This window comes from Manacus candei, unplaced genomic scaffold, assembly GCF_025592945.1.
Source record: "Manacus candei isolate 608988 ecotype Guabito, Panama unplaced genomic scaffold, ASM2559294v1 h1tg000081l, whole genome shotgun sequence".
Classification (NCBI taxonomy): Eukaryota; Metazoa; Chordata; class Aves; order Passeriformes; family Pipridae; genus Manacus; species Manacus candei.
In genome coordinates, this window is record NW_026138129.1 from 1567839 (window position 1) to 1595695 (window position 27857).

Genomic DNA, 27857 nt, shown 5'->3' on the forward strand with positions numbered 1-27857 from the left:
CACCCGGTGCCGAATAGCATCAAAAGGGGCTTCTGGAGCCCTGGAGCATGTTCGTTGTTGCTGCTTCAAATAAAAAGTATAAAGCTCTGTGAATTGTAATGCTTAATCTGCAGCTCTACGTGTTGCATTTTGTCACGCGGAACTGTCCACGATTTTTCTTGGAGTCCAACATATGATAAATAATTTCATAAGTTAGGAATGCTCTAAGGGAGCAGGTACAGCTCCTGGGTGGGGCAGGGCGCAGCTGGAGGCTGCTTTTAAAAAGTGTGCACCGACTCTTCAGGGATGCCCTAAATACCCAGCGTAGCCTGCGCAGGCAGGTGTTCATTACTCTGCTCTGCTTCTGCTGAACCCACGGGAGGTACTGCTGGAGCTTTAAGTTCGTTCCCATAGCCACCCAAAGAATATAGCACTGCAATTTTGAAGTCATGAAGTTTGGAAACATTAGCGGTCTTTGACTTCAGTACAAAATTGTGTTAAAGTATTACAAAATTGCACTTCTTAAGACAGCAATCCTTTCAGTATAATTTTTCAAAACCGTGTCAGAAACAAATAATAAATGCATAAACATAATGTATGGCATTACAGTTATATTTTTTATTTGTCCACTAGATCTCCAAAATTAATGGAAAGACAAAACATACTTGACAAAATAATTGATATAGGTAAAGGAAAGCTAGAGCAAAGGGAAAAAAGTCAGTAGACTTAGATTATAATTTGTAAAATTCATTTCAGCATTTCAGTTACAGTGGCTTCAAGTTCTCAAATACATGTAGAATATTTTGAATCCAGTTAACAGATAACCCCTTTCAAGCTCTGCAAAATACCAGACTAATCCTTAGGTTAATATTCATCACCTTAAGGGCAGCAAACTACAGTTCAGCTTCCTATTGCGATGTAGCCTCAAGCTGTCTCATGTTTGAAGGAAGTGCTGCCATTTTAAATGTATGTAATTCCCAAGTCAACCCCTATGGAAATCATGGAAACACATTGCTACACGGGCTCTTAACACAATTTAAATGAAATTTAAGCTTTCAAAAAATCATGCATGCACTAAATCTATTGACTTAAAATTAGGACATGAGAATATACATATATTTTGAAATGTGTGTATCTGCTCAGAGTATCGTAAATGTTTTCTTAACACACTTTTAGGAAAAAAGTCTAACTGGATTTGTTTGTTCTATTTGTGCAATGGAAATAACCAAAGCAAAACAACACATTGTGTCAGGGAGACAAAATTTGAAAGTCTCTGTCTGGATTCTTAAACTCTAATCTAAATGTAAACCGCTGAAAGGTGGAAAAATGTATTCTTCTGAAGGGTTTAATATAAAATCTTTAAGAAAGATGAATCATGCCAACCTCATTTTGGGTTGTTTGGGTTTTTTTCAAGGCCACACATTTCAGCATATAAACATTCAGAAATCTAGGATACTACTACATTTATTGAGAATTTTTTTGAGGAAAATGTTATTTTCATGAAATTTAAAAGAAACTTTTCAAATATTCTGACATTTCCTCATTTTTTCCACCACCTTCTAGTCACAGCATCATGATTTTTAATAGCCATCAGGAGATAAGCCAATAAAGAAATAAAAGATCACAGTACACAAATGAATATTAAATGGAAAGTCTTGAGGAGACAGTTGTCCAAAACAGCTCTCCATCGTCTTTCTCATACCTCTCAAAAACATTCTCTTTAATAACACGTGCACTATTTCATGATATTGTGACATAAAAATATGGTTTCCTTGTCCTAATACCTTAAGAGCATACAGTATTTTAGCGTAGCTTTGGATCTCTCTCTGAAACCACATTAATGGGAAACTTGTCTTTGGGCTTAGTTTTCACCAAGTGCAGTGTTAATTTGGCAACCTCAGAGAGCAAATTCCCTATTGCACCTTGAAACACAACACCGGAGTCCAAGACCTTGCAAGCTAGAATGCTCGTGCAGTACAGCCCACTCTTTTCACCTCCAGTCTGCAAAGATAAAATCAGGCTGAGTGTCCTTATCTACTGACTCTTCATGGGCAGTGACAAAGACTTCAGATGGAGCTGTAATGTCCTCAGCAGCAGGAAGAGCAGTGCTGCATACAAGGATCTGGAAAGCTTCACTATTTTTAACTCTTCAACAAAATTTCTGAAACTTTTGATACCTATTAGACACTGTCAGAGACAACAGCAGATGGATCACTCATTCCATCCAGCAAAACATTTTCATGTTTGCACAGAAAGGTGGGCAAAGAGATTACTTTTGCCTCATCCTTCTTCTTACGGTGTAAATGTGTAAACATAATTTAAAAATTTTACCAGTGAATCAACCTGAGACTTTGAACAAAGATTTTATTACAAAGACTGTAATTAATCTGTTTAAAACAAATGTTGTTTTGCTTGTGGAAGCAGATCTGCCCACATATTTCTCAAGTGCTTTAATAGAGGATGGCTGTGACATATCCCCCCTAGTCCAAAACTATACAAGTTGATTAACAATCACGCTTTTTATTTATGATTCACACATTGGCAGAGAAAGAGAGACCAGAATATGTTTCATAGTTTACCATAGCGCTGAGAAAACAGTAAACCAAGTCCTGCCTGGAACATTTGTGACTCATCCCTTGGGGTTCCTTCCTTAGAAACTTGCTACTGTTTTCAAACACGAGTGTTAGCTTTTCAAACTTCCCTCACTATTTTGGAGAAGCGCGCCACAGACGCCCGTGTCAGCATTTCTCTGTTCCCCTTACTGGGCTTGCATTAGTCAGTGGAGTCCTCGTTGCACTCTCGAAGACCTCTGTGCTGCACAAATTCTCGGTAGGAAACCAATTACAACTAAAGCCTAGAATATGCTAAAGAAGAACCAACCAAAACAGCAAAACCACGCACACCGATTCTGTCTTTCCGCAGCCCCCCGACGCTCCTGACTTGCCCGCTCTCACATGGACCCGCTCGCCGGGGCGCCCGGCTGGCCACGAGGATGCCGCGGGAATGCCACCGCCCCCCGAGCGCCCAGGCTGGGGGTCTGGAGCAGCCGGCAATCCCCGCCAGGCCGCAGGGAGCCGCCGCTGTGGCGAGGGCGGTGCCGCTCCCTCGGCCGTCCCGCCCGCCTCGGGGCGGGGCTGTGCGCGGCCCGCAGAGCGGCCCGGGCGGCCCAGGCGGGCAGGGCCGGGCAGGAGCGGCGGGCGGAAGGTAACGCGGGCGGGGGGGCTCCGGGCAGGGACACGCAGCGGGGGCTGAGGTGTGGTGAGGTCTGAACGCGAGGCAGCGAAGGTCGGATTTGAGAGTCCCCTGCCCGCCGTGGGGCTGCGTGTCCGTGGCGGCAGCCGGGCAGGAGCAGGTTGTGTTCGGCCCGCCCGAGGTGTGTCTGTGGAAGCCAGTGAGATTCTTACTTGCGCCAAGTTAGGTGGGACTTGCAGGCCTGGAACGGGCTCAAATCATGTTAGGTTTAGTTTTCTATGCCTTAAATTCCCTGTGTAGCACATCGGAAGTCAGCCAAAGGCGTGGTAGCATTTCTCAGAGCTGGGAAGACTGTTAATAGTTCTTTTTACACTTGGCATTAGCTTTGGCACGCACCCGTCGTTTGCGGGCATCCCGCTTCCGGTGCTCGGGTGATTTGCATTTCTTACAATTTGGGAAAACGCCTCTGTAATGACCTACAGCAAGCGCTTATGGTGTCGGGAAGTTACTTCTCGTATCAGAGCAGAGCAGTGTGTCAGTGTGCGAGGCAGGCGAGGTGGCGCCGCCCTCGGGACTTCCCCAGGAAGCCAGCCACTGAAACCACTGCGGCTCGAGTTCTGCCTTGAACTGTACTTTGCAAGAACAGTAGCGAGGAAGTAATGCTAAAAAGCTTGCTGTGGCAGTGGACGTGAGTATTGCTTCTTTAAAGTGCTTTTTGTAGTTACTGAGGCTAGCACTCGTGCTTGGGATGAATGGTTAGCTCGGAGTCGACTGTGGAAGTAAAACTTGCTGGAACTAAGAGCATTGTTATAAATTAAATTAATGCTTCTGGTATACGGTGTTGTTACTCGGCTTGTCTGACTCGTTGTGGCAGAGGCAGTGCGGGTTGCCTTGTTTGGGATGCGACCAAAACCTTGGGTGTTCATTTTTGGGCCTTTAGACTCTAGGCTATCTGCCCTAGGTCTCACTGTGGACATTGTTGTCAACATTTAGCAGCCTCTGTGCTATCTGATAGCCATGGGAGTCCTCTGCTGATGCTTGAGTGCTCTTCTGCAGTCTCTTCTCTATTCTGGTTCTATGTGCTGAATTAAAGTGTAGAGCTGGAAATTTTATATAAATCCGGGGTTTATTAGTCAAAATAGTTGCTAAAAGCAAAAAACCAAAATATGGGAGCAGAATATAGGTGACTAATCGCTAGTGTCCCAAAGAAGCATGTGCTATGTCAGTAGTCCCCTCAATATGGTATATTAGAGTTCAAACTGTGGTGAATGTGTTAAAGAAAGATTTCCTCTAGTTCACTGTAGTCTTCTATAAGTCTTGGCAGATAACTTTGATAACAGCATGGAACAATGCTAACATAGCTGAAAGTGACCTTATCCTGACTGATTTGCTAAGAGGCACACAGACGTTCTGTGCATTCCTATTCCAGGTATAGTGAACCAAGTGTCATCCTATAGCTATTCTTACTCTTTGGAATTTTATCCATAATGAACATGATTTGGTAGCCTAGTTCCAAATAATAATTTTTTGTATGTGTGCAGGTTTCATTTTGAAGTTTTAAGTTTTCTTCATTATGAAGTCTTTTGGAACATCATGACTTTTTTTTTAACTTTCATATATGAAATCCCAGTTTCTTATTAGAGAGGAATTGGTGTTAGAGTTGTTAAATCGATTCTTTCTTGTATTTGTGCAATTAGTAACCTAGTGCAATTTTTAGCAAACAGAAGCAATTTTTATTAAAAACAGATGTGTTTCATACAGCTTAGCTGTTAAGATAGTTTTAATTTGGATGTGTATTTCCTCAAATGTGCATCATTTGGGTGCTTTTCTGGTGAGATTGATGCACTTTTCACCTTTCACCATCAGTGTCACAGTCCAGTAAAAGGTCAGGTTGAGTAAATCATTCAGTTTGTCATGATAGTTGTGGTAGCTGCAGTATTGTCTTCCGAGCTAAAACGTTAGAGTTTATTGCTTATCAGTGGAGAAAAAGGTAAAAGTTAGAGATTGGGGCTTTCAGCTTTGCTCACTGTCTCTGTAGTCCCTATGTTCTGGCTGCAGGGTGCAGAGCAATATGCAGAATAAATCAGCACATTCCATTGTTCTGATAGCAGCATTTTTTGAAGCCACCTTTGTTCCAGGTCGTTTTTTGATCAAGTGTAAGAGTCCTATGAGAAAGAAGGGTAGTTGGCTTGATACTTTTTTCAGCTTAGTCAGTGGAAAAAAAGTTTCTGCCTACCTGCCTGCCAACTTAACTCATACCAGTTTGCAAAAGAAATGGCATAATGCTTGCTGGTTTATTTTGCTTTCATAATTATTTCCTTAAGGTGTTTCCACACTTATGTACAATGCAGCCTTTTTTGGTGATGTGTGGCATTACTGTCTGTTCAGTGGTACTTTCTGCTTTTTATAGGTAGGGCAGAATCTTACATGAATCTCACAGAATCTTACACTCCTTGCATCTCTCAGTGTTTTATCTTGGGTACATAATTTATCATGCAGAAACGTAGTCTTGCTTGGTTGGTTTTCGGTCAAAAATAATAGTAGATGAAATCATTTAACAGGTCTATAAGGGAGACTCTCACGTCATTAATTCCTGCAGTTCGAGTGATGTGAGTGGAGATCGCTTAAAATGCAGAACTCTTGGGGAAATTGGATACACAGCAGTTAATTACTTATTTGTGACTTTTTTTTATACACAGTGTGAGTATAGGAATTTCTTTAATACAACATCTTGCTTCGGTGAGCTTTTGATAAAGATCAGTTCTACATTATTGATTGCTTTGCTCTACAAGTAGCACACTTCAAATGATCAGAAAATTAAAAGTTGGCAACTAATATTTATCTTCTAATATCTTCTATTAGGCTAAGTACCTAGATAATGTATTCATTATAAATTAGAGAGGCATTAATATATGAAATAGAAGAATGTCTTAAAAAGTGTTAGTTTCTTTACAATTTAGCAAAACCTACTGATAAATTTAGCTGGTTAGTCGTTATTCCTTGTTGCCCAAACCCTTCACGGAGTTTTGAAATCTCCACACATTTTGCAAGCTGGGAGGCTGCCTCACTGATTTCAGCTCAGCCATGACTTTTGAGGAACTGCAGAGTGGGGCTTGTGAGGGGCCTGCAAGCTGGGTCCAGAGCCATGCAATAACAGTGAGAAAATGGACTCTTGTTTATAATGAGCTGTGGGTCCAAATTACACTGAGTTTTCTTAAGTTAGCTTTAATGACTGAATCACCAATGTCTTTACTGGTGTCAAAACAGGCTTTATTTGACTATTACATGGATGAATTAAAAAAACCTTCATAGAAAAAAGAATATGACTTGTGTAGTGAGTGGTCTTAGAAGGGTCACCTAGATTACATGCAGTGTCTTGTAGTGCTTTATTTTAAGGTTCTTGTTCTGAGAAGGTTGGAAAGTAGGTTTGGTGAGGCTTTAATAACTGCATGTAAATACACACGTGCACATCTGTTTCTAGGAGGTAGCATTGGAAATGCTGTGAAATATCTGGCAGATACAGAAGATGGTTGGGGTTTTTTGACCTGTGCCAAGTGAAAGTCCTTCTACTGGTGAAGATTAAGTTGATTTTTTTTATCCTCTGATTTTTGAGGTCCATTAGTAGGCAAACTGTGCATGGTTTCATAGAGGCTATGTCAGATTTATAATAAGAACAGAAACTAATCTAGTTTTAGCAGAAATTTTTTTAATACCAGTTTAGTAGTCAGCTGGCATTTGGAGAGAATTTGGACATCATCTTTGGGTTCCTGTATGTTTCTAAGATCAGCCTTTTTCAATCCAACATGAATATTCAATATTAAGTTCAAAATTTCTTTAATGAATCACTTCAGGCATTTAAACTGACCACAAGTAGAGTCTTAAATTAAAATGCAGTTGTGTAAAAGATTTACGTATTTCTATTTATTGGAAGGTGGCTCTATTGGCACTGTGTGCAAGTAAAGGAAAAAAAAAGAAATTATGATCTCAACCTTGATGCCATTACTTTATGAAAATTAGCATACAAGCTGGGGAATCAGGCACAACCTTCAAAGAGATACCCTCAGGCACATGATGTGACTCTTGGTGATCCTGTGCAGGGCTAGGAGTTGGACTAGATGATCCTTGTGGGTTCCTTCCAACTTGGCATATTCTGTGATTCTGTGTGAATCTGTGAGATCCTCATTTTACCCATGGTTGTAAATCTAGCCTAGAGTTACCCTGTTGCCTATAAGTAACAGATTTCTTCTTTTAACACCTTTTTACAGCTATCTGATTAACAAAATGAAACCTGCAAAGCTGCACTGTTGGATTCTGGGTTGGTTTTCTATGGCACTATGTTGTTGGTGTACTTCAGATAAATTCACTCAAAGGTAAGTTATGCATTAAAAAGAAGTGTCTGACAGCTCATTCTTAAGTGCAGATCAGAATGGTTTAACTTCTAATGAGGTAAACTTTCTTATTATGTGCTATTTTTGATGCATTATTCTTCTGCTAAGTGACTGTTAAAATGAGGTGTCTGCATTAACTGGAGGAGCAGGGATCATGCCTAAGAAAACCTTTACATTTATTAATGTGTCAGCACGAAAAAAGAGGGAAACTTAAATTACATTTGTTGCACTTAAAACTTGTGCAATCTTGTTTTAAACAAGTCATTTAGACTTGTGGTGTAGTAATGGCAAAAATCGGAAATAATTTTGAAACCTATAACAAAAAAACTGTGATCATCCCTATGGCATGAACTGTTTCATTATATATCTTTTTTTCTTCCTTGCTCATTTCTCTGTTCCGGTGATTTAAAAGTCCTTTTCATATGGCATCCCAACTGGGGCTGGATCAATGCTGCACAGCCTTTTGGTGGTTGCTGCACTTAGCAAAATCTGAGTTTTAATACCAGTGGACCACACCCCAAATCACAGCCTTCTATGGTAAAAGCTCAAATTCCTATTGCATTATATGAGGAAATAAACTTTTCACCTTCTTTTCAAAGCTTTGGCAAAAGACTGGTTAAGGGTGCCTAGATCAGTGCTGAACTTCATGTAATAGCTGCAATGCCCCTGATAGGTAGCTTAGACACTGTGCTGCTGTTTCCTGAATCGCCAGGGCTTAGGCTGTGCCTTGGCATCTTGGCGACAGGAGCAGTTCTAGAAGCACGTTCCTGAGCTGCGCTGGATAACTCGGGTCAAAAGAAAGGGAAATACCTCTGAAGCTGGATAGGTATTGAAAATGGCTTTCCTTGCATTCCAGTTCTGAGCTTAAGTTTCCAAAACTTGCTTTGTTTAGTAAGTACAGTTTTCTGACCTATCCTTAGCCAAAATGTGTGTTCTAGGAGAACTTGTTTTGGCATGAGTAACATTGCAGAAGTTCAGCTGCTATTTCAAGGACAGATGAAAGATCTTTCCTAAGGAAGGATTTTTTTTGAGCAAGGAAGCAAACTGCTCTGCAATATAGAGGAATTCTTCTATTTGAGTTTGCACAGCAAGAGTAAAGACCCAGAGAGAATTGTTAATAGTTTTCATTGTGGCTCTGCCTGGTCAGAGCTATTCTCCTAAATTAAAAAACATAAATACATGTGAATGCTTAAGAGAAAATGTGTCCATTGCAAAGTAGAAAAAACAGACGAAAAAAATTGAGAAGTGATGGAATACAGGATGCTCCCTACTTTTTCAGGTTAAGAAGTAACCTCCCCATTTTTTATTTTTTTTTGTAATATAACCTCTGGCAAGAACTGATGACAGACATGTGACTATTAGCTTCCAGAGAATAACAATTTATTTTGACAGTTCTGCACATAATGCTGTCAGTTTGAACAATTTACAGTTCTGTTGATTTTTTTCTCATTTGATGTTTAATCACTTTGTGTGGTTGCTTAATAGCTAAATCTAGTGTCTGATGCAACAGGCTTTTTATTTACTTCTAGTTTAACCAGAATAAGTCTGCTCCAAACTGTTGGAAAATACCTCTGTAGAAGTGTCATGATAAAGGCTTCCAACACTCTTCGAACAAATTTTTGAAGGTTTTTTTTTTTACCTCTGCATAGGAATAAGATAGTACTGGTACCTCTGTGAGTTACAGATCTCTTATTCTAAGAGGTTTTGAAACAGATATGCTCTTGTAAAATACACAATAATCCTTTGGTTCTTCCTCAGGCAACCTAACCTTAAGACTTTGTCATAGTTTGATCATTTGTTAAATGTTGAAAAATTACTTAATTTTTAGTAAGCATTTAAAAAAGGTACTGTTTGAATTAAGTATCTATAAACTGAGAAAGTCAACATTTTTGAGGTTTATGGTTTGTACTTTGCCTTTTATTCTGGGTTTTTTTGGATTTTTTTAATCTAAAAGTTGGGAGGTGCAAGACCCAGTTGCATCTCCTGTAGTGTCAACTGCATTATTTGTGGTTGGTTGTAATCTTTCTTTTCTAGAAGAGTAGTTACAGTTCCAAGAAGGCTGTACACTTTTTCCCCCAGATAATATGCTTATCAAGAAGAACTAGAAGATTCTTAACATCCTTAAAAAAGACACCTTTTTTAGAAAGTATTAATTATTGTTGTAAAAGTGTGCCAGTAAGTGCTCTTCTAAATATAAAACAGAACAATGTATTTCTTCTATATTTAGGAAATGGAAAACATATGGACATAGAGTGCCAGAAGGAGAATTTGTTTAACAATGGGGGGGGTATTAGCAGGTTTCTAGTTACAATGTTTCTCTGTGCTTTGTTAGTTCTTTGTTAGTTCTTTTTAAAATGCTTGAGGAAGAATAAATTTGTCTTTCTCCAGTGACAACCACCCTCATACCTGGAAAAAGCTTTATCTTGCTCATCATTGGCCAGTGACTGTATGTAAGGTGAGATTTTTTGTAGTTTATTCTCTTTTATCCTAACAAAGGTAGCCTTGGACAATAAATGTGTGAAAATAGAATGAATAAAGCCCATTAAGCATTTAATCTTGTTTTTGCCCTTATATCTTTATAAAGGCTTTGGCTGATCTTGATGCAACTCTTACTACTTCCCCTGCACTCCAGAGCAACTCTAAACAGGACAAGGTTGTGGTGCATTACAGATACAGTAGTGAGTGTAGGACATACTGCACGCTAAGCTTGTTAAATAATTTGTTAGTCGTAAAGTTAATCCCAGATTTTCACCAGACCATAAGAAGACTTGCCTGCCTTGTTTGACTGAAGACAACAGACCAGTACATGAACTGTCTGCTGCACAATAAGTTTTTTACCTTTGTAGTGCGGGCTCCAGTATGTCAGTGATTTCATCAAATACTGATTCGGTCAGGAAAAAGAGAACTATAAAGCTGTTGTGGCAGGTGTCTCTGAGTTTTTCTGTATTTGAGGGGTGGGAAGCAAAAAAAAACTCAACCCTCCAAAATATGTCTGTCAAAAGCACTGCTAAGAGGTCTACTACTTGTGTCCCTTCTGCTATTAAATGCCTATTACTATCTGGTAAGTAGAACACTTTTCCTGTGCTGGAAATGCTCAGAGGCCTCTTCTCACACAGCGAAGTTAAAAATATGCAATACTTCTAAATGAAAGACATGATCAGATTTACTGATCACAGTAAATGACACAACGATAATGAACTTTGTGGATAATGGAGGTGCTTCAGTTTCAGACAAATGTCTCTGGAGCCAAAAAGGTGTCTTCAGCTTATTACTATATTAGAGTCTTATTTTTTGTGGTACTTTTTGTACTTTTTTATTTCTCATTCCTATTTCTGGAAATACATATGAAAGCAGTAGCAGCAAAAGTCACAAACTACCAAATATCTGAGGAGAAGTAGATGTACTTTGCATTACTTAAATGTGGAGGGCAAGTATCAACAACAAAACTCAGATGTGCATGACTGATTGAGGCCAAGGACCAAGACCAGCATTCTTTTTATTTTTTGCTTGCCTGTTTTTGAGGGGAAATAAGGACTGATTTGATGCAATATGTGTCTTATTTTCCATTGATTAAACATCATTTTTACTGACTTCAAGCAGAGATGTGTTCAAGATTTTATAGTGCCTGGCACAAGTGGGTGTTCAGTCAGTAGCAGTGCAAACCCTTGCTTACATGAATGAGATGTGAACAATTAAAAAAAAAAATCAAATTAAGACACAAGCCAACCAACGAATCAAACCTCTACCAACCAATTTTCCCACTATATATTTATGCTGGCTACTCCTCTTAATTCCTGCGTGGTGCTATTGGTAAATTGACAAATAACATTTATAACCTTCCAGTGAATTTATAATGAATAATTGAAGATATTGAGCATCAGAAAGTGTAGGCATTCTTCCACTTGGTTGATTCCTTGTGATCTTCTGTAGTAAGAGGTAAACAGAACCATTCAAAGAAGTGAAGAAAAAGTGAAATTAAAATAATTGTGAGGTTTTTTCCCAGTTTCACATCACTGAGTCTTATGAAGAAACAGAATCTCAACTGTAGTCCCCTAACAGCTTTTTTTGTTACATAAAAGCAGTTCCTAAATCCAGCTGTGGGCCTTTTTTTTTTTTTTTAGGAATGTAGATCCTTCTGTATGTTTGGTTTATTTATATATGATAACTGTTTTGTTTCAGGGAGTAAATATTTTTACTGTCATTCTTCATATTAAAACTGTTGACATGAAGTTGAAAGGAAAAATAGCTGTGTGAAGCAAACTACAAAACTCATATCATTTATGTAGAAAACTTTTGAGACACTCCTTTCTGAAAGTACTTATTAGTTTATGCTTCCTGTATAAAGGAGTCTGATTATAGACTCTTTCCTACATAGTATGTACTTGAGAGGATAAACACATGAAAGGTTTTAACTTATCAGCTTGCGCTAGAAATGTGTTCAACAAGAAGTAAATTTGTTTTATTTCCCTCCTCCTAAATTTTTTCAGCAACCTTAGGTTCATTCATTGGTTTGTTTTACCCCTGGGGGTGGGGAGAAGGGGGAAGGGGAATAATTACACACTCTTTGGGGGAGAGAAATTGTAGAGGTAAGCTCTCTCCACAAGGATTTTTCATAGCAGTTGTGATGTATCATTACAAAATAACACTTAAAATTTATCTTCATTAAACAGATGGCTTAGTTAAGCAGGGTGGTTGGAAGGGAGAGCAGGATTAAATGTTTCACTTCCCAGAAGCTTACTTTTTATTTAAACTGGGTGTATCCACGTGATCCAGTAGCACTACTCTGTTGTCTGTACAAGGTTCTGTACCAAGGGACTTGTAACTGGGGCAGCTCAACAGGTAACACTTCTGTGACAGTTTGATGGGTTTTCACTTTTTTGGCATTCCAGAGGTGAAAAAAGCTTCCACGCTTCTGGCACATGCTGTTTGTGCAATGTCTTGCTGATACAAATAGGCTAAGCTCTCTGCTGCAACATTCCCTCTCAGCATGGTGGGTGCTTTAAAGTCTTACTGGCACTTTTCTCAGTTTTATAGATCATGTATAGTTAATTTGCATTTTTTTGATTATCATACTATTTTAAAACAGGAGAAAACAATGTTCCTTTTTCAAATTGATCTAGATATATAAGGCTTTCTGGGGTCCAATATCTCTGTGAAAATACATATTTGTGCCCTTGTTTCAAGTCAACGGTTGCCTGAGTTTGAATTAATCCTCCAGCAATCAGTCCATGATAAACAGGAAGGCTGTCAAGAAGTGTTTTTGCAGAAGCAGGCAGTGGTAGCTAGCTTTTCAGACTAGCATTTGCTTGATTTATGATCTTGATTTAAAATTAACATTGGAAAAATACTAAGGCTAGAATTATCAAGAAGGATGAATGAAGCTGGCCAAAGCATGTGATGTGTTTTAGGTTGCATTGAACTGATGTGTTCAATTATCAAGCAGGATGAATGAAGCTGGCCAAAGCATGTGATGTGTTTTAGGTTGCATTGAACTGATATGTTCAATTATCAAGCAGGATGAATGAAGCTGGCCAAAGCACGTGAGGCATGAACTGATGTGTTTTAGGTTGCATTGACCGCTCAGTTCTGCCAACACACAGGGTAACACCAAGAGCCTGATGAAATGTGTTGGAGAAACTGCTAATGAGTGCCTGAATAGGGGAGAACTAATTCCAGAATTAAAATACTCTGAGTTTTCCATTAGCATGAAAGACCTGAGAAAGGCAGTTAAAGATTGGATAAGGAGTACTATTGAACTGTTCTTGTTGCCATCCTCAGCTGAGCAGGACACTGGCTATTAATGTGCTGTATTTTGGGCTAGATAGCCAAACTCTTTCAGCTCCACAAAGCTTGTGTCATGACAGGAGCAATATTGTTTAGGAGTTTGCAATATGTGTTTGTTCAAAATACTTCTTTCAGGAAAAAAAACTCTTGCTGGGTTTAATTGCTTCTGTTGTTGGTGGCAAGAGAGGAGAGGAAAGAAATGGACACAGAACAAGACAGTCTTGCAGAGCTTGCATATTTGCTGCCACTGGCCTCTGGCATGTGGAAGGCAATTAGTGAGATTACAGGCCTGTCTTTGCTCTTCACTGCACTCTACTCTTTCTCTGGCATCTCATAAAAGGCATTGTGGCATAATTAAGACAGGATGCAGAACCAAAAAGGAGAAACCTATCATTATGGGGAAAGAAACTCTGAGGAGGTTGTTAGTTAATGGCAGAAAATGTTTACCAAAAAGAGCCATAATTACTAAGCAGAATAATCAGGGAAAATACAGTAATGGTATTTTATGATGTTTGAAGTTAAATTTTTTTGTTTTGTTTTGTTCAGGAATATGTCTCTGCTCTAAACAATATAATGTATAGGCTATTTCTCATATAATAATGTGTAGGCTATTTCTCATATATTATCAATAGTTTTGATTGGGGGCTTTTTGTTTGTTTTTATAGGACTGAATATAGTCTTTCCTCTTCTCTCTATTCTCTTGTCCCTGAAGTCAAAATATTTAAAAAATAAATTCTTGCCATTTTACTAGGAATAAACAACCTATTTAATCTATTTGTTGTATTTTTTCCTCTTAATATAAAAATAAAACTAATCCTGAATGCTTAAAGAAGGTTTTGTGCTTGTCTAATGTATTTTATTTTGGTAGTTTTTATTTTAATGGCTCTGCACTTCTTGAAAAGATCTGGTGATAAGAAAAATACAGGGAGCTGCCACCTGGAATATGATAAATGCTGATAAAGCTCCATTAATTTAGCATGGATCAACCTATTCTTTATTACCTCACAACTGTCCTTTGTCTTCTTTTTATACTGTGTGTTCAGGATATCTCCTGGTATTCACTTGATCTTCTTCAAAATTTTCATGCCAGTTTGTCTCTGCTAAGTGGCATAATCTATGACAGCTTCAAGTAACTGGGGTGCACCAGTTTCTTGTATGTAAAAGTTGTATAGTAAGAGTTCTCATGTCTCACTAGAACCTTGGACCATCAGTGAATGAGGTTTTGGTTTTTTCCCTCTAAACCAGTGGACATGTACAACAAATATTCTGTATTTTTGTTTTCTGCAGATGACTGCTAATGATTGTCAAGACCCTCCAAAGTACTGGACAATCCATGGACTGTGGTATGATCATAGGGTGTTTTTATTTCAGCTGGGAAAAGAAAAATCAAATCTTGTACCAGGATGTTTGGTGGCTTGGGGTTTTGGTTTGGTTTTGTTTGTTTGTTTTTGTCTTAATCTATCTGTTCTTATGATTCCTTGAAACAAAATCAAAACCCTGTGGTTTGACGTAAAACTGAAATACACTTCTGTATCTCATGACTTGCTGAGCTTCTGAAATCCTCTTGCCACGAGTATTTTATTTATACATCTCCTTATAAGATTGGTAGTATTCTCAACCAGAAAGGGAAGTATAGTTTACCCTTTTTTTTTTTCTGAGTACACAGAATTTGTAAATATCTCATGACTGCTTGTGGCTTTAATTGTCTTAACTCAGTACAAGTATTGCAAAAGTATAGGAAAAAACAATTTGTTTTAAAGGAATCAACTCACTGAAATTGGTGCCAATGGCAGCAATTCAAAAGTTTTCCTGACAAATACACGTAAAAAAGCAGCACAGAAGTTTGTTAAGCTATGCCTCCTGGAAAAGTGAACAGCATTTATGACTAGATTCCCTGTGGGAGTCTTAGTGATACTGCAGAAGCATCAGCTGGTGCAGCAGTTGAGGAGGTCAGTGCTGTTTGTGCCACCAGTGATGTCATGTGCAAGGTCCCTCCATATCATTGACACACCAATTTGACTTTTACACGGAATGAGAGGGACTGGAAGGCCAAAGAAAGAACTTCATCATGAGAAATCTTTTGGTCGTAATTAACATCCTGAATATAGATTCTGATGGGTTACTTGCATTTTTAAGTAAATTCTCCAGCTGTAATCCTGCATATTTAAAATTCCCGCCAATGATACAAAATAGAATCCTATTAGTTACATTTAGTGAGTAAGGAGACACCTTTTTCCACTTTTTTATTTTTTGCTTCCCCAGGCCTGACAAAGGTGAAGACTGTAATAGGACATGGCATTTCAATGTCACTGAGATTAAGGTATGTATTTAAAACAAAAAGACATACCAAGCAGAGCTGACTGCAATTACTTTTGCACATCCTACATGCAAAATCTGTAGCTTATAACATTTCACTCTTAATGTTTGCTGAGAGGTATGTTTTTTTTTAAGGACTCCAGAAATTCATTAGGTGCTTCTGGTACAACTTGAAATTGCAGTGCTTGTGATCATTAGCAGCTGTGCCTACTTGGATTTTGTGGACATGTGGTTTGACTCGTTCAACCATATCCTCATATCCACATACATGGTGGATCTGCAGTGGCAAAAAGTACCTGTGAAAGAGATTACAGTCAGTTGATGATCTCTCTTTACATTTTCTACGGCGCAGCCAGAACTCAGAAAATAAAAGAGTTAAGAGTACAGTGTTCTGTGTGTTTTCTCCTAGGGCATTAGTCCTTTTAGGTTCTTTTTCTGATTAAAAAAATCCTTATTTCACTCACATGTTGTAAACAGGGATAAGAGATTTGAGCTGACAAATGTGAAAAGCTGCATGTTTGAACAACTTCTGCAGGGACAGTTGAAGGAAAATCTCTACTTTGAGGCACTGTGTCAGTATAAGTGCATTCAGATATTTAGGTAGGTGTATCAATCTGTTGTTTCCCCCAACAGCATTTTCAGAATACTGGGGAAAAGGACCTTTTTCTGCACTAAATGTTTCAGTTGGGGATGTCAAAAGATGAGGCTTCAGTTATAGAAAATGTATTAATGTGTGTAGATTGTGTGAGACATAGCTGTTCAACACTGTAGGTGCATTTATTAATTGTGATTATTTTTTTAGGATCTTATGTCAGACATGAGACACTATTGGCCCGATGTGCTTCATTCGTCTCTGAATCGCACCCAGTTCTGGTGAGTATAAAAAAAACAAACCTACAAAACATTTTGGATATTATTTTATAAAAAATCCATTTGAGTAGTTCTTCAGGTGAGATGTGTGTGAGAAACAGTGTCCAGGAGGCAGTGTGTCTTGTCAGTCTCATTTAGTATATAAATCTTTTTTCTTGTAAAATGCAGCTGTTGAAGAGAGGGCTCTGGCAGAGGTTTTGGAGAAATGAAACTTAGTGAGGAAATATTTCCTCCCTTCGTCCCCAGGGAAGAGAAACAGGTGCTGTCAACACAATAAATCTGAATAGCAGTAGCACTCTAGGATATCACAGCTAGCTGCAGGAGAAGCTTCCAGGTCTCTTTTCCTAGCTAGATTCACTGTGTTGCTAGCCTTGAGAGAGCTTTCCTTTTAGGCTTCCTCACAGAGGAGGAAATAGAAAAGTAGAATGCACTGAATCATCCTAGCCACATCCCTACAGAATTCTCTCTTTTTACTTACTTTCCTAGCAGCCTAAAATCAGAGCTCGGGATTTATTTAGAGATAACCTGCTTGACTCATGGGAAGGGAGAAGGAGATTTTGATCTCCTTTGACAACAGTACTCTTTTCCTTTTCTGCTGTTTTTCTCTTGGCTTCTGAATAATCAGGCACTTGGACCAGAGAGTAGTATTGGTGTATTTTAGTTGGCACAGGCTTTGGTTCGAGCGCATTGTTTTAAACTAAAATCATCAGCCATGCAAGTGAATTTGCTGAGCCATGAGCTGCACCAGCCAAGGTATAGATGTGCAATTTGTTTTTCCAGATCTACAGTGAAAGCGGTAACATCAGATGAGAAGCAGAGCAAATAGCTAGAGGTAATAGCATTTAAAACCATCTCAACCAGAAGTGCCTGTAAGTTTTCCTTTTAATTGGATGACTGCTTTTTCCCTGTGTCACTAGGGAAAAGCTTTGAAGGGAACATGCAATTCTTCTAGTGTTGTCTTTGCTCTACAGAAGACACTTGTCCTCAGAGTCTTAAACTAGTCCTAGAAGTGTCTTATGGCAACCTAAAGTTGCAGCTGTCAAAAGTGGTGGTCTCACTTTTTCCTCCCTGCAGTCCTCTCTTCTTACACTGTGCTGGGGAGAGAATGACTCCTGGGTGGTAGCACAGATTTATGCCACTTTAAACTGTTCCTGGAATTAGAATAAGAAAAATGTGTTGTAAATCTAGCACCTCCTGTGCCCGGACCACCTATCTGTTCATAAAACTGTGTGCATAGCAGTCCTTATTTTATTATCAAAGTACATTGGTAGGCACAGCAGAAAGACTCCTTAGGTGGTATATTCTGCAAGACATGATTCATTCTGTGTTGTCTTTTGTCCTCGAGAGTGATCCTGCGTGCGTTCTCAAAGGGAACAGCAGCATTATAGATGGTGTGTCTTCAGGCCTCCCGATTTGAGGCCAGAGTAGACCAGTTATGTTGAGCCTTTTGCAATCGGACATGTCTATCTCGTATTGGCCTCATTAGACACCAACGTGCTTGTAACAAATGTGGATAGAGCCTTCCTAAATCTTCGTTTGCGAAGCCTAGCCATGATGAACATTGGTAGGCAGCTACTGTGAACAGGCACAGTCAAAACTTTTTCCCTTTCAGTTCAAGGCTAGCAAATAACACTTATTTCAATACCTGGAAGTAGAATTAGAAATACAGAAGTCGGGTTCTAACACTGTAACTAATATTTTGATTGACAGAGTAATTCACTCCCTATCAGAAGTGCATTGCAATTGGAAGCTGTAACTGCAGATTTTCTAAATGCAAGCTTTTAAGACAACTGAAAGCCAGTAAGGGCCCACTGTACATCTCTCTTCAGTTAAAATACTATATTTACTTAGAAATTAAAATAAAAAAAGAACTAAAACAACTTTGTAGTGTAAACTGTAGTATATACTGTAGTCAGCACTGGTGAGGCCACCCCTGGAGTACTGTGTCCAGTTCTGGGCCCCTCAGTTCAGGAAGGATATTGAGGTGCTGGAGCAGGTCCAGAGAAGAGCAACGAGGCTGGTGAAGGAACTCGAACACAAGTCCTATGAGGAGAGGCTGAGGGAGCCTGGAGGAGGCTCAGGGGAGACCTCATCACTCTCTACAACTCCCTGAAAGGAGGTTGTAGCCAGGTGGGGGTTGGTCTCTTCTCCCAGCCAACTATCAGTAAGACAAGAGGGCATGGTCTTAAGCTCTGCCAGGGGAGGTTTAGGTTAGATATTAGGAAGAAATTCTTTACAGAGAGGGTAATCGGGCATTGGAATGGGCTGCCCATGGAAGTGGTGGATTCTCCGTCCGTGGAGGTTTTTAAGACAAGACTGGATGTGGCACTTAGTGCCATGGCCTAGTAACCACGGTGGTAGTGGATCAAGGGTTGGACTTGATGATCTCGGAGGTCCCTTCCAACCCAGCTGATTCTATGATTCTATGATACCTGCTACAGTAGAAATGAGAATCAGAAAGTAAAACTGACTATTCATGATTTTCATTATTGTAAACTAAAGTCATCTTAATTGGGTAAAGGCCATGAGCAGTGACAAGCAAAAGGGTATTGAATATCTTAGCGTATCATATCAGGGTTTTCCCATGACTGCTGTAATTGTGTAATATGTTTCTTCCTGACTCTTTGCCTCTAACTGCAACCATGGCTTAAAAGGGTGATTTGAGGATGGCTGTGGGTACTTCTGTAAGGGTAATGACACATGTCTGTTCACCTTATTAACTTACAAACTGTGAAAATTGTCATCCAAGAGTTTGAATTGGACAGGATAAAATACCTTAATATAGGACAAAGACTAATATGTGCTTTGTATCTCAGAAGTAATTAACTGAAACCATCCCTTATATGGTAGTTAATATTTTTTGGACCAAATAAAAATTTCTAGTGCAAGAGAATTCCTTTCAGGATGGTTTATATTTATACATATGGTATAGAAGAAGGAATCTGTGTTTAACCTATAGGACAGCTGGGTGTCCCCAGTCTTTTAGATTTTGTGGGCAGCACTTGTAGCTGTGTTTTACACACCTTCTTTGTTTCTACCCTAATAATGAGCCAGTCTTCAAGCTGGATGGTTTCTCTAATCCTTGGACCCACCTGATATGCTCCTGACTTTGTCCCATCTGCATGACTTTGTTCTTTGGGAAGCTCTGTCCTTGTTGTACAAAACAGGAAACAAAATCTCTTTGAAGTTTGTCTTCTTTTCCACACAGCTGAGTTATACCAGTTTCATTCCTTTGTACTTCTGCAGCTCTCTGAGACTTAATTTGTAGGACTTTATCTCCGAGGTATGCAAGTGTAACATTTATTCTTAGCAGCACCATAGAGAAAATATGGTAACAGTGGAACCCAATCTAGTGCTGTAAGCCCCACTGCTGTGTACCTGCCATAGCACCTGTGTCCTACAGGGAGGAAAAATGTTCCATGAAGTTACTCACAGTAGGCATATGTACTCTGTACGACTGCCTATCTCACAGGCACAAGAGTTGTGGAAGGATAGTGGCCTTTGTGAACACTGGTAGCTGTGTTCTGTGTCCATATGCCGCCCCGCCATGAGCTGAGGCTCAAGTAGAATTAGCTTGTCTTACTGTGGTCTAGGTGCATCTCAGTGAGTAACATTGAGACATCAATTCTTCTGATTTCTAAACAAACTATTTTATGTTATTCCCTGGTACCTGTAGCTCCTTCATATCCTAACTGCTTCAGTTTGCATTTACAAGGAAGAGGTGAGGATGGAATTTGATATGCCTGTGCTGAATGGTCAGAATTAGCTGCATCTGCATAATTATTTCTATGCTTTTTTTACATGGCTGTACTGCAAAATAAAGTAGCACTGTGAAGAGTGATTTGAAATTTGAAAAGAAAGAATTGAAAAAAAAAAAGACTCCCACCTGAAATCCATAGGCAATCTTATTAAAGATCATGCTGTTTAGTCTTTCAGTAGACTTTAGAATTGATAGAAATATATGATTAGCTTTTACCCATTTTTTGTCCTATTTGAATTTGTTTGCCATAAAGTTGTAAGAAGTTCTTTCTTTTGCACTGTGTTCCTTGCTATTAGAGGAATTGATGATGGACTAGGAGCAAGACTTGAGAGCAGCCCTATGAAAATACTGCCACAGACCAAAGTAAAAGTTAATACTAAAGTCTTGTTTTTAGCAGCTTGTGCAGTTTCTCTGTTCCACCCAGAGTAAGGCTTAATCCTTTGAGTTCTGAAAAACTTTTAGTGCTTTGAAAGTGCATTTGACATAAAAGACTCACAGAATCACAGAATATGTCAAATTGGAAGGGACCCACAAAGGTCATCAAGTCCAACCCTTAGCTCTGCATAGGACCATCCCTAAGAGTCACACCATCATTCAAACGCTTCTTGAACTATGTCAGGCTTGGTGCTGTGACCACTTTCCTGGGGAAACTGTTTCAGCAAAGAACCTTTTTCTCATATCCAACCTAAACTTCCACTGACACCACTTCAGGCCATTTCCTCAGGTCCTATCACTGGTCACCAGAGAGATCAGAGTCTGACCCTCCTCTTCCTCTTAAGAGAAAGTTGTAGACTGTGATGAGGTCTCCTTTCAGTCTCCCCTTCTCCAGTATGAACAAACAAAGTGACCTCAGTCTCGACTGAAACATAAAACGTTTAGAGATATTTGTTTTCTAGGCAAATTCTTGCCATTCTGACCTCCAAACATCTCTTTGCCATACACTGGGAGATTGCTGTATCATAAGAGCATGATACATATTTACTTCATAAATATTTGGATGTTGCTATAATTGAAATGGTGGGAGTGATCTTTCTTGGTTTTGCTTTTTATATGTGTGCAGTGTCTACTTCACATGTGTAGCCTTTCAGATACTTGATTTAAATATAATGAATAGCTTGCACAGCATATATGTATGCAAATAATATTTTCTAAAATTTGAGTTTTGCTTTTGTCTTATAGGAAACATGAGTGGGACAAACATGGCACTTGTGCAGCCACACTTGAGGTCCTCAATTCTCAGAAAAAATACTTTGGTAAAGCCTTGGAACTCTACCAGCATGTTGATCTCAACAGGTACATAAATGAACTTGGTGGTCTGCCTTTTATTTCAAACAGTTTCTAAAAGTTTCAAATCTAGCCTAAAATGAAAGTCTAAATCTGATGGCAGAAGGAAAATTACTGTAAATTATTTTTAATATTGACATTCAGAAGAAGGGTTGTGTACTCTGAGAAGCATGTCTCTGGTCATATCAGAGTCTGGTAAGCCAACACTGTCTTCACAGCATCATTGTAGGCAGTGTGAGCCAGTAGATTTTTGAGAAGCTGTGTTGGCTATATCTCTCTACCAAAAGCTGAGGTACCTGTAAAATTCTAAATTAAGTGACGAAGCTGCCCACACTTCTGAGTCATACTGAGGCCCAAACACTTGTTTTTAAGACAGTGCTCTGCTCAGAGAAAAGCTGCAGGCAAAATTGTGCAGAACATCCTGGGAAAAGGCTGAGAGGTGACAGCAAGACAGGATGTTCTGAAGGGCAGTGTTCAGCTGCTGCAAGCAGCCCTCTGCTGTCCTTTCCAACAACCCCAATATGACACTCTTGCTTTGTCCTAGGGACTGATTCCTCCTCATGGTTCCAAAGTACTGGCCATTCCAGATTCAAAATCTTGATGGGGAATGTTGTGGCTTGTCCAAGCACTGTAGGTATGCATTCTGACTGCAGGTGAATGCCAGAAAGAGTCCTTTCCTGATCAGTGCTTGGTATGGACGAGAGAATGTTTGACTTAAATTTTTTGGTCATGGATTGTCTATCTGTATTAGTAGACAGTATCTGAGAAAGGAAATTGTTTCGTATCTAAAAACATACCTTAAAAAAAGCCCAACAAAACAACCCAACAAAAGGGAAAAATCCTGTTTATGTTCTGTCAGTGTCTTGTCCAAGAAATCTCCTAATCAAAGTCTCGTTTAGTTTGCATATGCACAAAGGAAATAAGTCTTTCTTCCCTCCTGCCTCCATTTTTGTAGGTGTGTTTTAAAAACAGGTTTCTGTAGACATGATGCTTAAGAGCATGTCATATGTAGTGTTAAAATTAATAATGTCTGATAAACCAATTGCCTAAGTAGCTGTGATGGTGTGACTAAAACATGTACAGATGGTGCAGTGACCGTTTATTTGACTCTGCATCAGCATGTGCAACATTGCAAAAGAATAGAGACTGAAGCATGTCGAAATTAATTGCTCAGAGCTTATTATCCATCGTAAAAATTAATATAATTAATGTTATCTTTACTGAAAAGAATGAAGACTGTCAGTGTTCTCACTGTATTACATTTATACTTAAATGAGAAAATTTAATGTTAGTGATTTAAAAAATTGTTTCCTAAAAGCAAATTATTAAAAAGAGGACATCATGCAGAGTTCTGTAAGAATTAACAGAACACTGTCTATTTTATTGACCTCCTTATATCCAGTGTAAAATGACTATGTAAAGCAGCTTGTCCTTTCATCTGTTGAGTAAAGTCTTCCCTGTGCTGAACCTGACCTTGGAAGGATTGAGCATTATCAGCACTTATGAATTAAATTCTGCAAGATACTGACCATAGCCACTCCTTAGAGAAGAAGCTGGGACACAGAGACTCATCACATGTTGGGTCCTGAGTCTTGTCAACTTGGAAATGTGGACTCCTCTCAGGACTGAATCCAAAGGAAGGGGTGTCCAGGCTAGAGGTTCTTGAATGTTACCTCATTTCTCTTATGTGAACAACTTCTCTTTTCAATGACATATTTATTAGGAATCATTTCTGCCCTGACATTAATGTTGATCCAGATTCACCCACCATATCCTTCTCCCAGCGTGCTTTGTGCCTCCCACCCCAGCAAGCCCACCCAGTGTTCAATTATGAGAGCGCCCAGAGCAGCCTCACGAGTCTGCCTCTGTCTCCTCCTGGTGGCAGGAACACAGAGTTGTTTCAAGGCAAGGGAAAGGAGGCAATTAAACTGCATGCCCTGCCTGGCACTGAACAGAGCACTCTGCAAGTCCCTTTCCCCAGTGATACCTGAAGGCTCAGCTATCCCAGCTCCTCAGATTCAGGCAGGTGAGAGGGTTCTTCCTGACCCTACTGAGTTAGATGGTAAATGGCCTCTTAGAAAAGGGGAACCTTTCCTAGGCCTGGCAAAGAATGGAAGACAAGTTGCCCTTGCTCCCCATCACTGTAATGCCAAATTCTCCTTGAGATTATCTGATTTACTTAATGATTATGAAGGTATGTTTGCAGGAAACATGGAAAAATGTTTTATCTTTGTTTCAGTTGTCTCTTGAAAGCTGGGATAAAGCCAAGCAGTTCGTATTACAAGGTAAGAGGTGATCTTTTACAAAACAAAATCATGTGCATGCACTTTTTTCAGCAGGAGTCAACTAATTTCTATAGAACAAGTGATCTTTCTAAAATTGGATTGTTTTTTAAGGTTGTACTTTTCTAAAAGTTTGTGTGAGCTTAGCAGGTGTGGGAGCTGTTGGAAGATGTGCTTGTGACATTAGTCTCTATAAGCTTTTTAATTTTTCAGATGACTGCCATAAAGGAAGCTCTTACAAGGTTTTATGGTGTAATGCCCAAGATCCAATGCCTTCCTCCAGAAGAGGTAAAAACCCCAAACAAACAAACACTCCCTAAACTTTCCAAAATGGAAAAAAAAACCAAAAAAATTTTTTAAAGCATTTTTATTAAAAGGAAAAAGGCAAAAATAGAGTAAAAAAAAAATCTTCAGTATGGTGAAATTTAGGTCTAGGTGTTCCTTGTGTATGCACCTCTTTCCAGTTTAGATATTGCTTGATTCTTGGAGTTGAGTTTATAAAAACATTGCTTACATACTGGCACCACTGAGTTCGATTTATGTTATTGTTACCACAGTCTTAATGCAGAAATATTGTTACTGCAGGAAGTGTCCATTCTTTACTTACTACCTTTGCTCCCAGAAAGTGGGAGCACTGGGTTTTAAAGGTCTCTTTGTCTTAAAAAACTTAGACATCTCTTGTGTGAATGCTGAAACCATCATGCTAGAGGTGTTGCTGTAGCTGAGCACTTTTCACTCCCCCTGCTAAAGCTTAATAGCAAATTACTAAAGCCAACAAGAGTGAGTTACTTGAAGCAACGAAGGAATATTAGTTGAATATCACCCACCTATTGATGTTAAAGAAGTACAGAGCTAACGCCAAGCCCAGTTTCTAGCTCTGTTCACTGTAGTTCTGCCGTTGCTTTTAGTACAGTTGGGATACTGCCCCAATTATGTGAAAGTAATTTACAGCTTGGGTCTCCTGTGCTTAACAGCTGAAGGTAATGGGTAAGAGAAATTAAAAAGTACATTCCAGTTATTTAAAGATTATCCTTTTCAGAGTTTCAGCCTTGTCCATGCCTAAAGTACAGGATGGAGGTACTTTGATGTTTGAAACATATTGCACCCTTGCTGTTCTTGAGTTTCTTAAAAAAAAAAAAAAACCAACACACAAAAACCCTCCAAAACAAGCAAACCCAGCCAACAACACTACCCCAAACTAACAACAAAAAAACCCTCACCACGGTTAGTTTTATCTTGTACATATGTTTTGTCCTGCTTAGTTGTTTCAAAACCAGTCTTTTTCCACATAATCTTTGTTAGACCTGAGCATTTAGGGGGATTTTCATGTAATCTTTTTGCCACATGAGAGGCTGCTGTGCCTGCCTGCTTTATTCATGGACAATATTTTTCTTCCTAGCCTGTTCTTTAGTCCAAAAATGACATTTCTGCTCCTTTTGACAGCTTGCTTTTGTATTCTTTTCAGTAAAAGCTGTTATAAAATTGAGTTTCTTTTCTCACTTTTGGAGAATTTTATTTGTTTCAATTCTTGTCCTGCTATGTACCCTTCAATATTCACAGAGTTCAACCAGAACTCATCATTAAGGTGAATAGCTTCTCTGCACTTCTCCCCATAAAGCTGATCCTATCCCTCATGTTTCTAGGGTGAAGAAGCACAGACAATTGGCCAGATTGAATTCTGCTTCACCAAAGAACTGCAACTAAGAAACTGCACAGCACTGAAGGGTGGATCCAACGCAATGCAGGCTCCCTTGAAGCTTGGAACTGAGGAGTTGTCTGTCTGCAATGATACTCTCCCAACCTATTATCCTTCAGAGGTCCAAGATCACAAATGAAGCCATATGAGTTTGAAAACCTTTTTAAAAGGCAACAAAAAATTGTAATTATTGTAATATTACAACCCCCTGTCCATATCACAGGCATACTGTGAAGATTTCTGCTGGAAAACACAGTTCTTTTGCCATTAAAGGAGAATGGTCGACATGACGGGATTGGAATATGATTTGTAGCTTTGTCTGGCTTTTTTTGCCTGCTTATGGTTTGAATCAATGTTCAAAAGAGAACTGTGACTTAATTTCTCTTGCAGTTAAGTCTGCCACTTTAGCCACTTTTGGTTTTTACCAATGACTCAGGGAAATTATGTAATTCTTTGTTTTGAAAGGATGATTGTCTCTCTAAGATGAGATGACAATTACTTGAGAAGAAAGTACTGTAAACAAAAAGAACTTTGAGACCTGTCTGGAGGTCCATTCCCAGACATAATACCTGCTGCCTTGCATAAATTTGCTCTCCAGAAGTGCAGAACAGAGACACTGTCCTCTGAGGTGTTAAACCTTTCCTCACTCAGGGATCACAGCTGACCAAAGACAACTTTCGTATAACTTCTTAGTGAAGTGAAGTTCTCCAGGGTTGGGCTTTTCTGCCTAAAAGACCCCAGGAAGACTGTATTTGTAGCCTTACCTATTCTTTGATTATTGTTGCAAAGTAGCTCCATACAGTCTTGAGGAACAACTGATCTTAGAACTTAATGCTAATATAGGAAAATTTTAGGCCCTAGAAATGTGTTGTTATTAATTTTTTGTTGTATTTGAACATTTAGCATTATACACAAGTGTGAGTGTCTACACTTCTATATGAAAGATTGTCGTGTAGTCACTTTATTCCAAGAAACAGCTTTTTATAGTTGAAACAATAAATGCTACAGGATTTTCAGTAAAAAGTGCAAATGTTGGCAGTAGTGCATCTGTACTCCATAATAATCAGTAACATGACACAAAGTTGGATGTTTCCAAAGGGGACCAAACTTCAATGACGTCCTCTACACAGTGCTGTGTTGTTCTGTGTGTCTCAAATTGTCTTTCAAAGACAGACACTTATGGCTCAGGGAACCATCTGTTAGAAGAATATTACTGTGAAAACATGAAATGCAGTCTTAGAAATAAATTTGCTATTTTTGGGGGGTTTAGAAACTATTCATGTTTACTTTCATTTTTTACTGTCACCGTTTCTCTACCACATTTCATTTGACTCTATTACCTTCCCATTACAGAATGCTGTCAGTTTTTTAGTCCTTTGTTCTTGCAGTATAAAATATATTTTCTTTTATAATGCCAAATAATTCCTAGGGAGATAAAATATACAGTATAAGTTCTCTGCAGTTGAAGTGTAGTGCATTAATTTAAATTGAGGAAAGCCAGTAACTTCAAGGGCAGACTTTAAAAGGAAGTGACACAGACACTAACAGCCTGCACAGTGAGAGGCTCAAAGGTAAAGCTGATTCTTGCCAAAGGGAGACAGCAGATTCACACAAGACTCAGAAATGACCTACCTCTGCAGCAGAGTAGATAGTATGGCTTCCATGCATTTTTTTAAGCCTTATTTTCAAATGCAAGAAATGTGATAGAACTGATAAGTTTTAAAACTTTGAGGAGAAAAGAACGTAATCCAAAATGAGGGAGGGAGACAGCATGCTAAACAGCAGCCTGAAACTGAGTAATTGACTGATGAAAAGTAAGGGTTGGCTAAAAACAACCTCACAGACTCTAAAGTTCTGTTTAAAGGGACATACCTGAAGTACTGCATTTGCCTTAAAAAAACCACACCCACACACTTTTTATTTTGCCAACATTATTACACATAAAATATTTAAATTTGCTATGGTTAATTTATTAGTAGTAGCAGTAAAACACTGTATATGACTGTCATTGCTTAGTTTTTAACAATCTCACCAGCCTAACTTCTAGGAAGATGTAAATGTCTTTTAAAAGCTAATGATTGATTTTTTTATACAGGGATGTGCCAAGACACTGTAATGTTTCATGTGATGTATTTAAGGGATGCTTCAAGGGCTATGTCTCTATGTGGGCAACCAGGAGAGCAGATGAATGAATCCTAATACCACTTCAGACCAAAGATCATGTCCAGCTCTTTACGTTCTCTCTAGCAATGGCTCACAGCCAGTTACAAGCCTTGTAAATTGCTTTCCATCAAAATGTATATAGT

At 39.0% G+C, this 27857-nt stretch overlaps 1 protein-coding gene across 2 annotated transcripts; it reads left to right on the forward strand.

Annotated features, from left to right (window-relative positions):
- The first annotated feature begins 3052 nt into the window (after positions 1 to 3052).
- RNASET2 (ribonuclease T2) lies at positions 3053 to 25857 on the forward strand. Of its 2 annotated transcripts, none has more exons than XM_051811176.1 (10): positions 3053 to 3183; positions 7437 to 7541; positions 9948 to 10014; positions 14631 to 14686; positions 15606 to 15663; positions 16462 to 16532; positions 21469 to 21582; positions 23813 to 23858; positions 24069 to 24143; positions 25499 to 25857. In XM_051811176.1, exons 2-10 carry the CDS (start codon positions 7453 to 7455, stop codon positions 25688 to 25690), a joined length of 768 nt encoding a protein of 255 aa, XP_051667136.1. In that variant the 5' UTR covers positions 3053 to 3183; positions 7437 to 7452; the 3' UTR covers positions 25691 to 25857. The 2 variants fall into 2 exon arrangements, with proteins under 2 accessions (XP_051667136.1, XP_051667138.1); XM_051811178.1 differs by lacking the exon at positions 3053 to 3183 and adding an exon at positions 3726 to 3859.
- Positions 25858 to 27857: the final 2000 nt, after the last annotated feature.

Bases quoted from the DNA above. Each gene is read 5' to 3' on its own strand.
- RNASET2 (XM_051811178.1), top strand. From the start codon at position 3,831: ATGCTAAAAAGCTTGCTGTGGCAGTGGAC. The intron at 21,583-23,812 runs GTACATAAATGA...TCTTTGTTTCAG, and splicing joins CAGCATGTTGATCTCAACAG to TTGTCTCTTGAAAGCTGGGA. The intron at 23,859-24,068 runs GTAAGAGGTGAT...TTAATTTTTCAG, and splicing joins CAAGCAGTTCGTATTACAAG to ATGACTGCCATAAAGGAAGC.